This window comes from Cetorhinus maximus, chromosome 22 (genome assembly GCF_964194155.1).
Source record: "Cetorhinus maximus chromosome 22, sCetMax3.hap1.1, whole genome shotgun sequence".
In the NCBI taxonomy this organism is placed as follows: Eukaryota; Metazoa; Chordata; class Chondrichthyes; order Lamniformes; family Cetorhinidae; genus Cetorhinus; species Cetorhinus maximus.
The window spans coordinates 58,534,803-58,550,541 of record NC_135900.1 but is presented as its reverse complement, the minus strand read 5'-3'; the positions used below and the strand labels follow the sequence as shown (position 1 = coordinate 58,550,541).

The following is a 15,739-nucleotide window of genomic DNA, read 5'->3' as shown; positions in this document are numbered from 1 at the left end:
GCTGCCCAGTTGTAGGGAGGGGAATGTGTCCAGATGTCAACTGCTGTAGTTTAAATTCCCCCAGACACGATAAGATGATTGAGTAAAGAGACGCAAAATGAATCGAAAGCAAACGAATGAGGAATGCAAAGATTTTTTAAAATCACAACGATAAGTAAACAAGGGTAAAACATAACATGCAATATAGAAAACACATATACATGATATAATTTCTCCGCTTGTATACATTTCAGCTTTAAATGTCAGTCAGAAGGTTGTGCTATTCAAGAGATTTGAGCACATAATCTGGGCTGGCACTCCCAGTGCAGGGCTGAGGGAATGCTGCACTGTCAGAGGTGCTGTCTTTTCAATGAGGCTTTCAACCAAGTTCTGCCCCCTCAGATGAATGTAAAAGATTTGACCGCCACTATTCAAAGTAAAGCACGGGAGTTCTCCCCAACATTTATCACTTAATCAACATCACTAAAACAGATTGTCTGGTTATTTACCTCATTGCTGTCAGTGGGGCCTTGCTGTGTGTAAATCGGATGCTGCGTTTCCTACATTACAACAGTGTATGTGCTTCAAAGTGCCTCATTGGCTGTAAATGCTTTAGCTGCCCTAAGATCATAAAACAAAGCTTTTCCTTCTAAATTCAAGCATCCTAGTTAATGACCTCTGCATAGAATCTTAGAACCATAGAATTATTCAACACAGGAGCTCATTCTGCACCAGCCCTTTCAAAGAGCAATCCAGTCAGTTGCACTACCCGTCTTTCACCATATCCCTGCAATTTTCTCTCCCTCAATTATTTATCCAATTCTCATTTGAAGGCTACTATTAAATCTGTATCTATCACCCCCAACCCCACCCCTCCCCTCTCAAACCCACCCCCGCCCCCAGCAACCCCGCCATCTAGCAGTACATGCCAAATTCCAACTACTGCTTGTGTAAAAATGTTTTTCCTCATGGCGTTTCTGGTTCTTTTGCCAGGCACCATAAATTAGTGCATGCTGGCTATCAGCCCTTCAGGCATTAGAAACAGAAACAGTTTCTCTTTATTTACTTTATCAAAACCCTTCATGATCTTAAACACATCTATCAAATCTCCTCTTAGCCTTCTCGGCCCTGAAAATGACCCTGGTTTCACCAGTCTATTCATATAACCATAATCCCTTATCTCTGAAGCCATTCTAGTAAATCTCTTCCGATCCTCTCCAAAGCCTTCACATCCTTCCTAAAATGTGGTGCCTGGAATTGGATACAATACTTCAGCTGGAGCCAAACTTACATTCTATATAGGTTTAGCACAACATCCAGGCTTTTACATTCTGTGCCTCCAATTATAGGGCCCACGATCCCCATATGCTTTATTAATTGCTTTGTTGACCATTCCTGCTACTTCAAAGATTAATGTAGAAATGCCCTAGGCCTATCTGCTCTTGCACCCCATTTAAAGTTGTACCATTTAGCTTGTATTGTCTCCCCTCATTCTTCCTAACAAAATGTATCACTTCACATTTTTCTGCACTGTCATGTGCCTGCTCATTCCATCAGCCTGTCTATGGCCTCTTTAGATCTATTACTATATTCCTTACTGGTTGCTACACTTTCAAGTTTCCCGTAATCTGCAAATTTCAAAATTGCCCACTGTACCCCCAAGTTCAAGTCATTAATTTATATCAAAAACAGCAGTGGACCTTGTTCTCAATGCTGAGGAACACCACTGTACATTTCATTCCAGTTCAAAAAATGGTCATTCACAGCCACCCTCTGGTTTCTATCCCTCAGTCAATTTTGTATCAAAGAGGGAGTGCCATGTTCTCAAAGCAAAGCAAATGTCAGGAATGATATTTATGATTGTAAAAGTGAGCCAGATGTGAAGTCCATTAAAATAGTGGAACCATTTCTTATCCCAATATCCCCCACTATATGGTTCAATCAGGCAGGTCCCATAGTCTGATGCTGAGCTGGTTAATTGCAGTCAAAAAGCTACAACTATTTTCAATGCCTCTGGGTCAGGAAGGAGAAAATTAGCTGGAACCCCCACTCCTAATCATTAACTAATAACCGTGCTGGAAATGTACATCCCTGGGTGTTCAGAGAAAACAGGATTGACTTGGTTGTGATGTCCTCTCTGGCTGGATAGCCTATCATCATTCCTCACACAGGAGGAGTGGGCACTTAGTGAGATACTAGAAGATGCCAGTGCTTAGTGAACTGTATTTCAGTAGGACACAGTATTGGACTAGTTCCCCTAAAAGGATACATAAATATTCAGGATTCTTGTAAAACTAAGAGGGCACTCAAGAGCAGTATGGGACCATTCATGGGAGCACATAGGAAGTGTCTTGATTTCCCATATGGCCAGTCAACCCCTTGTAGGGAACCTACGCCTTTAGGAGAGAAGAAAGAGAAATTGTGAATATCCTCAAATAAGGCGATGCAGAAAAAAATTCCTGGTGCGATCGTTTTTTTTAATGAGGTTCATCAAATAAGTTGTATTTCTTAAAAAGAATCAAAACTATTGATATTTGATGCCTCTGTGACTTGAGGAAGAATATTAATTTCAGAGTGCCTTTAAAAGCATATTTTTTTTAAAGGGAGTTAATCATGGTATTTTTATATTCCAGAAAGTAGTATCAGATAAAATGTTTAGCAAAATGGACCAAACTTCAATACATTTCTTGTCATCTCTTTGACCCATAATGGGGTGATAGGGTGTTCTCTCTTTCCCCTTTTTATTAGATATTTACTGCTAATATCCTTGTTTCCATATATTTTTGGATGATTTTATTTAATTTCATGTACCTCTGAAGATGAGATTCCCATTCGTCTCAGTGATACAGTGTGTATAAATATGTTACCTGATGTGAAATGGAGCTTACAGATGAGGAAGGTCCCAAGTGCTTTTCTTCTCAGCTGAGACAACAGTAGGCATGACTCCTGGGCTAGAAATGAGAGTAACTAGCAAGCATCCTAGCTCCACATCATTATCCTGTGTGTTATGACCACAGCCGGTGTTAATTGCTGCACAAACCAAATCCCAGAGGGAAACTTGGTTTACAGGCCATACCCTTTTTTTTGTATTCTGAAAACAAGAATAAGATGTGCTGATCTCAGTGGTAAGAGGTCCAGTAACACTTTTGGGATTTAAAAAATTAAAAGTATGAGTTTTAGTAACAAGAATAAAAGAAGACTTAAGCACACAAGGTTACAGTTGCACAATTAAGGTTAGTCTTACAAACATTTCCCAAAAGAGACTGTCCACTTGGTCAGACCCACAAGTAAACACCTTCCAGGCAACACTCCCTTATAGATATTTAACTATGCAAAAATCCAGTAATATTAACCAAGGCAACCTGCTGTAGCTCCAATAAAGGCATACCACATGACCTTTAACTTGCTTCCATTCGGCTCTGGAAAACCAAACTTCAGAATAAAACTGCTTTTTGAAGCCCAAGACTTTACCGGCTTGACTGAATGGTTGATTCAAACAAATGGTTGACTCTGGGTCAGAATCAACCATTTGTAAAAACTACACAAATAGCTTGCTGATCGCCATGGTACCAAATACCACACACTGAAGAAAAAATGACAACACAACAAAACTCAGGCTGTAAAGTCAAATGCCATTTCAGCATTTATTGGCACAACAGTTTCCATGGTCCAGAGGATCCAATTGCACAAGTTGATGTTCATACAATTCAAGCTCATCAACCAAAATCTTCCAGTCATAACAGAATAAAGCTATCAACAACAACAACTGAAATTTACATAGCGCCTTTAACATAATAAAATGTCCCTAAATGCTCAACAGGGGAACTATAAACAAATTGTGACATTAAGCCATAAAAGGAGATATTAAGGCAAATGACCAAATCTTGGTTGAAGAATGATGTTTTAAAAGGTATCTAAGGAGGAAAGCAAAGTAGAGAAATGAAGAGGGTGGGAATTCCAGAGCTAGGGTCTAAACAGAAAGAATGGCCACCAATGGTGGAGCAGTTAAAATCAAGGATGCTCAAAAGCTAGAACTGGAGGAGATATCTCAGAGGGTCGTAGGAATGGAGGAGATTACTGAGATAGTGAGGGGCGAGGTCATGCATGGATTTGAAAATAAGGACGGGAAGCTTAAAATCTGGGCATTTTAACCAGGAGTCAATGTAGGTTAGCAAGCACGGGGGTGATGGGTAAACAAAACTTGGTGCGTGTTAGGGTATGGACGCAGTGTTTTGGATGACGTCAAGTTTACAGATGGTGCAACACGGGAGGCTGGCCAGGAGTGTGTTAGAATAGTCAAGTAACAAAGGCATGGACAAGGGTTTCAGCAGCAGATGAGTTTGAAGCAGGGACAGAGTTACAGATGTGGAAATAGCTGGTCTTAGTGATAGCACGAATGTGGTTGGGAGATCACCACAGGGATAAATATGACACTAATATTGTGAACTGTCTGATTCAGCCTCAGGCAGTTGCCAGGGAGAAGGCTGGAGTCAATGGCTAGGGAAAGGCGTTTGTTGCAGGGACTGAAGATAATGGCTTCAGTCTTCCCAATATTTAAATGGAGGAAATTTCTGTTCACCCAATACTGCATTTCAAAGAAGCAGTCTGACAATTTGACATTGGAGACTTTGAGGGAGGTGGCAATTATAGAGCTGAGTGTTGTCAGTGTACATGTGGAAACTGACTTTTTTTTCAGATGATGGCACCAAGGGTCAACTTGTAGATGAGAAAGAGGAGGAGGTCAAGGATAGATCCTTGGGGGACATCAGAGGCAGCTGCCCAGGAATGAGAAGCGAGGCACTGCCGGTGATTTTCTGTCTACTAATAGATAAGAATGGAACCAGGCAACAACAGTCCCACCCAGATAGATGATGGTGGAGTGGTCTCGGAGGAGGATGGTGTGTCAGGACATAAGCAGTGTAATTCAATAATGGGATGCTATTTCTTTGTGACATTAACACTTCATGGAAAATATTCGGGCAAGATCCATTGTCCCATAAATGGATTATTTCGATTAAACTAAAATAAGTTGCATAAAGATTTGGGAAGTAATTTGGAGTTGGATCCTTGAAGGGTGAAATTGAATAATTCATAATATGCTTGTCACTAAAACCAACAATTTCCAGGCCACTGCTGTTTGTATCTCCTAGTTGTATGCAAATTGGTGGCTGTAATTGGGCTCCCACAGCTGGACAGTAACTTAAAAAATGTCCCCAGGAGGTTTCCCAGGACTTCATAACCAAAGAATTTTGAAGCACAGTTGCTATATGTGGATGAATGCTGCAGCCAATTTTGCACTGCAAGATCCCAGAAAAAGCCAATAAACAATTCTCTAACACTCAGCGTTCTATAAGGGTCAGGGTATTTTTAACTTTTAAACAAGATGAGTTTATTTGTTCTGTTGCATTAAAATCTTACAGACTAAACAGAAACTAAAAAATAATCCCGCAAAACAATCAAGCTCTTCAGAACAAAGTGCCATTAGACGGTTTAGCTTTGGAGCAGGGACTATTAAAGAACTAAAGATGATCCTGTTTGAAATGCAGTGAGTGCTTGAGCTCCCATTTATGACCCTAAGCATGAAAACAATAGTCAAATGGTTGCCATCTTCATCAGCACCAGGTAATTCTTTATTCTATCATGGGATGCGGGTGTCGCTGGCAAAGCCAGCATTTGTTTTCCATCCCTAATTGCCCTTGAACTGAGCAGCTTGCTAGGCCATTTCAGAGGGCAGTTAAGAGTCAATCACATTGCTGTGGATTTGGAGTCACATGTAGGCCAGACCTGATAAGGACGGCAGATTTCCTTCCCTGAAGGACATGAGTGAACATGGGTGGGTTTTTATGACAATTGATGATGGTTTCATAGTCACAATTACCGAGACGAGTTTTCAATTCCAGATTAATTAATTGAATTTAAATTCCAGCAGCTGCCTGGTGGGATTTGAACCCATGACCCCAGAACATGGAAGCAACAAATACCATTGGGCAACTAGGAAGAAACATATTAAGCCATCTTGTAAAGAGACCCATTCTAAGAGCATCATCATAACATGCGCAAGAAAGGTTGCAATTTACAAAGCTGTTAATTAGTTAATTTGATTATTAGCATATTTGTTTGTTTTACTGGTATACTCAAAAGAGTATAAAGAGAGTCAGTAGTTGATTTGTTTCTTGTTCACTCTGAAGCAGTTATATTCACTACTTTTCAACTAAGGGTCACTTTAGCAAAAAACCTGCAATGTGAAAGACACATCGACTACTAAATTATCATTACTTACTGCTCCTTCATGATGTGAGGTCACAGAGCGATGCATGTAACTCACTTGGGCCAAAAAAAACACGGCACCAGCGGTTGAATACTCTGCTAATTCTATGGTGGTCGTTATGGTAATATAACTGTTTCTGTAGCACACATACTTAGATATAGTTATTGGTGCACATTGTACCATGTGGTCAATGTGATATGTAAAGAAGGCTGACCTTTGACAGGCTCAGTACACATTTTTAATGTTAAAAATGAAATAAATAGGAATACTGCATAATGCTAGGTTGGGCACCGGCTCACTGTGATCCTCTGAGAATAAAACGGTTACTGAAAATGCATGGATGGAATTGGGGAGCCACATTAGTGTCAATGGGAGCCACCACTGCCTTGCAGGCCTTGCAATGAAGAACATTGCTCTGAAGAGTATAAAGAGAGACTTGTACACTTGAGGCCTTCTGCAACTGGTGGACACCACAGGGGCTAGGGTGCATTATCTCCACCCTAAATGACATTTTAATTTAATTGACATTTCCTTTTATATTGTTGTTTTATTTTCAGTGCCCCTTTAAGGGGTGGTTCACTAGCTAATTGGTTTATTTGATTGTTTTGCTCAAAATAGTCTAAAGAGAGACTTTGGGACACTGGATGTTGACTAGGGAGGAGGCAGGAATTTATAATGGTGCTTTTGGTAAATAACTTTAGTATTAGGAACAAAAATTGGCATTTGGTTTCCTACTTCACTGTATACCCATCAGAAATTTAACACGTTTCCTTACCTCTGGTCTCTCCAATTCTTGAACTAATTGATCAGTTGCAAAAAATCACTACCATCCCAAAAGTATATGCTTGGCTTAAAACCTTCAGGCTCTGCTGTTCCTCCCTCCGTATTGATCTTATTATCACTCTGGCATCACCTTTTTTGATTTTTTCTGACTTTGACTTGGTCTACTCCCCCCTCCTTTATATGCAGCCTCCGATCCATAGGTAAACCTTTTAGAGACTAACAACCCTCTGAGATATCTGCTATATTACAGTAACCTGCATTATTTATAATAGAGTAGATCATTGGATTCACAACTTTCGCCATTTGTCATTCAAATTCACCTGTCCTCAGCAGATTATTTTTGCCAGTTATCAGCTGGGCCACAAGATGGAGCTATCAATATACCTCATACAGAAGTTAAAACTTCTAAGACCAGCTCACCATTACAACAAAAACAATTTGCATTTATATAGTGCCTTTAATATATTAATATTTCCCAAGGTGCTTCACGCAGCATCATCAGACAAAATTTAACATCAAGCCATATAAATGAGACTCGTTGACATGGCTGATCCCTCACCCATACCATATACTGATAAACACACCAACTATCCCAGGCTGTAACATCACGTTGGAATGGCATATTGCTATAATACAATCACCTCGTCAGTTTGTATTGTTTCACATTCTACTTCAGCAAAGAAAGCAATTGGGTTCATGGCTACAATTATCAATGCCACTCAGTGAATGGGATCACTGGGAACTCGTCAAATCTCATTTATTTCTCTATACATTCACTCTTTTCCATTCATGTAACTATTCTGTATTTCACCATACATGAAAAAGCTTTGCCTGATTCATTTCATGGTCTTTCCATTTATGTTCCTGTAGGTGGAATTTTCTTTTCTTCTCTGGAATATTCAGGTCATTTAATTTTCTTTTATCATGAGGGTCTGAACAATATTCACGTCAAAGATATCTTTCCTGGTGTCAGCTGTAAAAGCCCAATTATTTCCTCTATACAAATGTTTCACTATTATCCTTTGCCCGTGCGCATTTTGAATGGTATACTACTATAAATAATGAATTACAAAATGGGGTTGCACTTAAAACAATGTGGGTGTTCTCATCTCAGACATTCATTTGTGTCAAATTGTATCCCATTGGAGTGGAAGCAAGTTACTGTAATTTCATGTAAAATTATATTGTTATAATTAATATTATAATAAGGATGTAATTTAAATTTAAATTCAAAATCAGGCACTCCTGTCCCCCTGTGACAGGCTGAAGAGGGTCAGCCAGGGAAAGGGTTAAAATTTAAAAATCATGAAACATGACCCCACCCCACCATTTTTATGTGCTGTGTTGTGGTGCACCTGTGTCTTGGAGAGGCAGAATATTTCATTATAATACAGGTGTGAATTTTACTCTGCTTGGGAGTCCGACCTGGAAGTGGGTGGGTCACCAACACCCACCCCCCCCCACCTTTGAATGATGCCCGATAATGCACCTTTCATCCAATTAACGGAGATGTCAACCAACAGCAGTGAGAAACAGTGGGCAGCGTGCCCAATTGGAAATGCAAGTCAGGATGTCTGAGGAAGAAAGAGCAGCCTATGAACCATAGTCGGTCACGGCCAGCCATTCAAAGGCCCTCCTGGCACGAGACTGTGGCACCTGCAGCACAAACCATACTTTGGAAGCTGAAGCTTTTTTCAGGGAGACTTTTAAATCCTTTGAAGAATTGCAGCAGGTTAGAGCTTGGTTTTACATGTGGGTTTGCCTTTGTGCTAGTAGAAAATCATTCAGGACCTTTTCCAGGAAAGAAAGGACATTTCAGTCCAGGTGACCCATTCCCCTTGTGAATAGCAAGGGTCCAGGAAAAGACTCAATTCAACCCTTTAACTCTCTTTGTCTCTCCACAGATGGAGGAGAGAACCGAGCCACCAGCTGCTGAGGGGTCCAGCCCCAGGACAGCTCCACGGTTTGATGATGATTCCAGGCGACCCTTCTCCAGGTGGTGTGTGATAGGTGCGAGATCCTCATGCCAGAAGATGGGAAGAGGAGATCTTCCAGCTAGACAAAACCATCCTACCCGGAGGTCACAACCAAGGTCAGCAGCCATCCAGAGAACCTGGCTACAATGCCAGGAAATGCTGAATGACCTTTTGAGATCTGCCAGGGCGAATGGCTAACCATCTCGGAGATGGACCTAGGTGGAAGCGCATAAGGGTGTGAAGTGGTTGCCGACTGCATTGCCCAAGTGCAGAAGATGTCATGACACATGCATACAACTCTGTATGGCAATGGGGGATTTGGTCATGGGGGAAAGGTGCCTGTGACGCCTGTTAGCTGGCAAGGAGCATTGAGAAATATTGGCCCCCGACTAAGTACATTTGGCTACATATTTGAAGGCATGATTGCAACACAGCATAGTCATTATAATGTCCTTTCTTATTTCCTGGAGAAGAAGGTACACAATGAGAGGGAAAGGGCCAAGACCAGAGGTGGTTAGCCCAGCATGACCACACTCACCCTGCTAGAGGAGGAGGTCCTGGAAATGGACACCCATCACTAGAGCCAATCCATTGGGCGAGGTAAGGTTGGAGGAAGGTCCTAGGGCGTTGAGATTCCAAGGGTTTATATCTCCCTGCTTCAAACTGTGCTTCAGGGCGGGGGGGTGGCAGTGGTGGTGAGCGGGGGGTGAAGCAACTCTTTTGGACACCGGGGAGGCAGTCAGGAAGGTGGCGTTGATGAATATTGACTATCGAAGCTTGCACAATGCGGAGAGGACAAGTCTGCCTAAATGTGAAAGGGTCTAGGTTCAAACACTGCCTACCATCTCCTAATGGTGCCAGTGTCTGTCCTGAGGAAGCTAGTCTCTCTGAACCCACCTCAAATAATGATGACCCCCCACCTCTCCATCCATGGGTTTCATACAGGCATCATTAGCCATCTCCTTAGAGGGTACCCTCTGTCCCCCTGAAGACAGCCATCAAAACTTGTTGAATTGTTGAACATTCCTGGCACTTGGGAATGCCTCAGTATGTAGGCATCGTGGCTGTTGCCTGGATAGTGTGTGCAGATGTATGTATTAGGAGCAGGAGTAGGCCATTTGGCCCCTCGAGCCTGCTCTGCCATTTGATAACATTGCCCACATTATATCGGTCGCCACAACTCAAAATTGGTTTTAAAGTGATTGGGTCATCATGAAAGGTGCTTCATAAATGTAGGCTTTGTCTTTCTTTCATTACACCTGCATACAGTAGGCAGAGTGACAGTCGCAATGGTGAAATTGGAGGCCCAATACTGATTATCTCAGGATAATTAATCACAGAGCAATCAACTGATGTTAGGAAAGTGGCTAAGAAATCATTACATTTACAACCTGCATGATGTGTTGCCTGTGGTCACATACCAGCTACATATTAAGGGAATGATATCCCTTCCTGTTTATGAATGTCCCTGGCTGTCCAGAAGGCACTTTCGTGGCCACATGCATGCAGTCTGTTATGCCCTGCACCTTTGGAAAACTGGCAAGACTGCCAAAGATTCTGGCTCTTCCAGTCTGACTGACATTGTAAAAGAAATAAATTCATGCACAGCCCTGAATAGGGCATCAGTCACTGCCCTGATGCAGTGATGCGCAACCAGCTGCGGGATCCCACACAGGTCTCCAGCTGAGGCTTGGAAGGATCTTGTGCTGATGAAATTCAGGACCACTGTGACCTTCCAAGCCATAGGCATTGAATGCCCACCCACACAATTGGATGCAACGTCAGCAGCCAGCATGTCACAGATTGCTGTCTTCTTGGACAGTCGGAGTCTTCGTTGGCACAGATACTGTGTTATCTGTAAGTATGTCAGTCTTGTCTGGTAGACTCTATTGGCAGGACACTGCCTTCTCCTCAGTCTGCCTGCCTGCCTGCTGCTGCCTCCCACCCACAGGCCCTTGCCCTGCAGCAGGTTTCCCACCTTCCTGGACCACAGGACACACTTGTCCCTGGCCAGCTGCTCTCCTCCTCCTACTTCTCGTCCTCGCTGGAGGAGCACAGAACGAACGATTCCCAATTTTTTTTATTCATTCATGGGATGGGGGCATCGCTGCCTAGGCCAGCATTTATTGCCCATCGCTAATTGCCCTTGAGAAGGAATTGGGGACAGCAATGTTCAACACAAATTCTGTACTGCAAAATGTTGGTAGCGGCACCTCCTTAATCACCCCACCCCTCAAGAAAAACCTTATTGCAGTGTTGAAACAAATGAAAATCCACATTACCAACACTAGCAATGTCCCCTAGCCCTGTTCTGGTGATGTCAGCCATAGTTCTCCTTGCAGCCTTTATACCCACCTTTGAAAAACTTCCTGATTAAAAAACCTAACTCCCACCGACCGTGTTTTCCATGCACCCACCGCATTATGGCATGGGCAACATAAAAGTGTGGCCAAAGGTGAGCAGGCTGCTGATTTTGGCACCCGCCTGACTTCCATGTTATGGCAGACTGGCGTGTCACCATCAGGTTCACAGCCCAATGTCATCACATTGGATTTTTCAGGACTGTGGCAGTCCTGATTCCTGAGTGTAAAATTCACCCCCCGGTATGTAAATCAGCCTACCACAGTGTAACTGGGAGGCTTTCACTTGCAAGTTAGACACTTCTAGCAGTGACTGGTTCAGCAATTTTGATGGAAATTGGGTTGGGTTCTCATTAAGAAAGAGTTGTATCTAACTGGTAGCACTACAAACATCGTTTAGGATTGGTTATGGTGAGTAAGAGATTATCCTATTGAGAAAGAACAGACTATTAAAGGACACGCATTTTGAAAAAAGTTGTCAGATATACGCAAGGGCCCTGTCTAACTTTTTAAAAATTCTTTCTTGGGATGTGGCCATTGCTGGCTAGACCAACATTTATTGCCCATCCCTAATTGCCCTTGAGAAGGTGGTGGTGAGTCATAGAATCATAGAGTTATACAGCACAGAAACAGGCCCTTCGACCCATCATGTCTGTGCTGGCCATTAAGCACCTATCTATTCTAATCCCATTTTCCAGCACTTGGCCTGTATGCTATGGCGTTTTAAATGCTCATCTAAATACTTCTTAAATATTGTGAGGGTTCCTGCCTCTACCATTCCCTCAAGCAGTGTGTTCCAGATTCCAACCACCCTCTGGGTGAAAAATGTTTTCCTCAAATCCCATTTAAATCTCCTGTCCCTTACCTTAAATCTATACCCCCTGGTTATTGACACCTCCACTAAGGGGAAAAGTTTCTTCCTATCTACCCTATCTATGCCCCGCATAATTTTGTGCACCTCTATCAGGTCCCGCTCTCAGCCTTCTCTGCTCTAAGGAAAACAACCCTAGTTTATGCAGTCTCTCTTCATAGCTGAAACACTCCAGCCCAGGCAACATCCTGCTGAATCTCCTCTGCACCTCTCCAGTGCAATCATATCCTTCCTTTAGTGTGGCAACCAGAGCTGCACACAGTGCTGCAGCTGTGGCCTAACTAGCGTTTTATACAACTGCCTTCTTGAACCGCTGCAGTGCGTGTTGAATAGGTACACCCACAATGCTATTAGGAAGAGAGTTCCAGGAGCTTAACCCAGTGACAGTGAAGGAACAGTGATATATTTCCAAGTCAGGATAGTGCGTGGCCTGGAGGAGAACTTGCAGGTGGTGGTGTTCCCAAGCCTCTGCTGCCTTTGTTCTTGTTGATGTTGTGGGGTTGGAAGGTGCTGTTAGACCATAAGACCGTAAGACATAGGAGCAGAAATTAGGCCATTCGGCCCATCGAGTCTGCTCCGCCATTCAATCATGGCTGATAAGTTTCTCAACCCCATTCTCCCGCCTTCTCCCCGTAACCTTTGATCCCCTTACCAATCAAGAACCTATCTATCTCGGTCTTAAATACACTCAATGACCTGGCCTCCACAGCCTTCTGTGGCAATGAATTCCATAGATTCACCACTCTCTGGCTAAAGAAGTTTCTCCTCATCTCTGTTCTAAAAGGTCTTCCCTTTACTCTGAGGCTGTGCCCTCGGGTCCTAGTCTATCCTACTAATGGAAACATCTTCCCCACGTCCACTCTATCTAGGCCTTTCAGTGTTCTGTAAGTTTCAATCAGATCCCCCCTCATCCTTCTAAACTCCATCGAGTATAGACCCACAGTCCTCAAACGTTTCTCATATGTTAAGCATTTCATTTCTGGGATCATTCTCGTGAACCTTCTCTGGACCCTCTCCAGGGCCAGCACATCCTTCCTGAGATACGGGGCCCAAAATTGCTCATAATATTCTAAATGTGGTCTGACCAGAGCCTTATAAAGCCTCAGCAGCACATCCCTGCTTTTATATTCTAGTCCTCTCGAAATAAATGCCAACATTGCATTTGCCTTCCTAACTACCGACTCAACCTGCAAGTTAACCTTAAGAGAATCCTGGACTAGGACTCCCAAGTCCCTTTGCACTCCAGATTTCTGAATTCTCTCCCCATTTGGAAAATAGTCTATGCCTCTATTCTTCCTACCAAAGTGCATGACCTCACATTTCCCCACATTGTATTCCATCTGCCACTTCTTTGCCCATTCTCCTAACCTGTCCAAATCCTTCTGCAGCCTCCCCGCCTCCTCAATACTACCTGTCCCTCCACCTATCTTTGTATCATCTGCAAACTTAGCCAGGATGCCCTCAGTTCCTTCATCTAGATCATTAATGTATAAAGTGAAAAGTTGTGGTCCCAACACTGACCCCTGCAGAACTCCACTAGTCACCGGCCGCCATCCTGAGAAGGACCCCCTTATCCCCACTCTCTGCCTCCTGCCAGACAGCCAATCTTCTATCCATGCTAGTACCTTGCCTCTAACACCATGGGCTCTTATCTTACTGAGCAGCCTCCTGTGCGGCACCTTGTCAAAGGCCTTCTGGAAGTCCAAGTAGATAACATCCATTAGTTCTCCTTTGTCTAACCTACTCATTACCTCCTCAAAGAATTCTAACAGATTTGTCAGGCATGACCTCCCTTTGATGAAACCATGCTGACTTTGCCCGATTTTACCATGCACTTCCAAGTATTCTGAAATCTCATCCTTAATAATGGACTCTAAAATCTTACCAACGACCGAGGTCAGGCTAATCAGCCTGTAATTTCCCGTCTTTTTCCTCACTCCCTTCTTAAACAGGGGGGTTACATTAGCAATTTTTCAGTCCTCTGGGACCCTCCCTGACTCCAGTGATTCCTGAAAGATCACCACTAATGCCTCCACTATCTCTTCAGCTATCTCCTTCAGAACTCTGGGGTGTAATCCACCTGGTCCAGGTGATTTATCCACCTTCAGACCTTTCAGTTTTCCTAGCAACTTCTCCTTGGTAATGGCCACCATACTCACCTCTGCCCCCCGACTCTCTTGAACTTTGGGGATGTTACTCTTGTCTTCCACCGTGAAGACTGACGCAAAGTACCTATTCAGTTTCTCCGCCATTTCTTTGTTCCCCAATACTACTTCTCCAGCGTCATTTTCCAGCGGCCCAATGTCCACTTTTGCCTCCCTCTTACCCTTTATATATCTAAAAAAAACTCTTGCAATTTTCTTTTATATTACTGGCTAGTTTACCCTCATATTTAATCTTCTCCTTCCTTATTTCTTTTTTAGTTGTCCTCTGTTGGTCTTTGTAGGTTTCCCAATCCCCTGATTTCCCATTGCTCTTCGCCGCATTGTATGCTTTCTCTTTAGCTTTTATGCTGTCCCTGACTTCCCTTGTCAGCCATGGTTGCCTCATCCTCCCTTTAGTATGCTTCTTCTTCCTAGGGGTGAATTTTTGCTGTGTCACCCAAATTACTCCCAGAAACTCCTGCCATTGCTGTTCCACTGTCTTTTCTACTGGGCTTATCTCCCAGTCAATTCTGGCCAGCTCCTCCCTCATGCCTCTGTAGTTGCCTTTATTCATCTGTAATACTGTTACATCTGATTCCAGCTTTTTCCTCTCAAATTGCAAGGTAAATTCTATCATATTATGGTCACTTCCTCCTAAGGGTTCCTTCACCTTAAGTTCCCTTATCAAATCTGCCTCATTACACATCACTAAATCTAGAATTGCCTGTTCCCTAGTGGGCCCCACCACAAACTGCTCCAAAAAGCCATCTCGTAGACATTCTACAAATTCCTTTTCTTGGGATCCACTACCAACCTGATTTTCCCAGTCTACCTGCATATTGAAATTCCCCATGATCACTGTAACCTTGCCTTTCTTACACGCCTTTTCTATCTCCTGGTGTATCTTGTGCACCACATCCTGACTACTGTTCGGAGGCCTGTACATAACTCCCATTATAGTTTTTTTACCTTTGATGTTCCTCAACTCTACCCACACAGATTCTACATCATCTGACCCTACGTCATTTCTTGCTATCGATTTAATTTCATTTCTTACTAACAAAGCAACCCCACCCCCTCTGCCAACTTGCCTATCTTTTCGATAGGATGTACACCCTTGGATATTTAGCTCCCAGTCCTGATCCCCTTGCAGTCATGTCTCCATGATGCCCACCACATCATACCTGCCAATTTCAATCTGCGCCACAAGCTCATTATTTTGTATACTGCGTGCATTCAGATACAACACCTTCAGTCCTGTATTTCCTGTCCTCTTTCTCATTGTCGTCCCTTTATCTGATGTGCTTGAAGTTAGATTCCTAGCCCTTTCCAAACACTCAGTCCTATTTTGTGTTCTG

The 15,739-nt window shown here is 43.0% G+C and overlaps 1 protein-coding gene across 1 annotated transcript in view; it reads left to right on the top strand.

Moving 5' to 3' along the window:
• The first annotated feature begins 3,962 nt into the window (after nucleotides 1-3,962).
• Nucleotides 3,963-15,739, top strand: part of LOC144696323 (hyaluronidase PH-20-like) — a 50,108-nt gene continuing 38,331 nt past the window's right edge. The window contains exons 1-2 of the mRNA XM_078567539.1: nucleotides 3,963-4,064; nucleotides 8,935-9,029. Coding sequence (XP_078423665.1) covers nucleotides 3,963-4,064; nucleotides 8,935-9,029 — 197 coding nt within the window. The remainder of the gene's footprint in view (nucleotides 4,065-8,934; nucleotides 9,030-15,739) is intronic.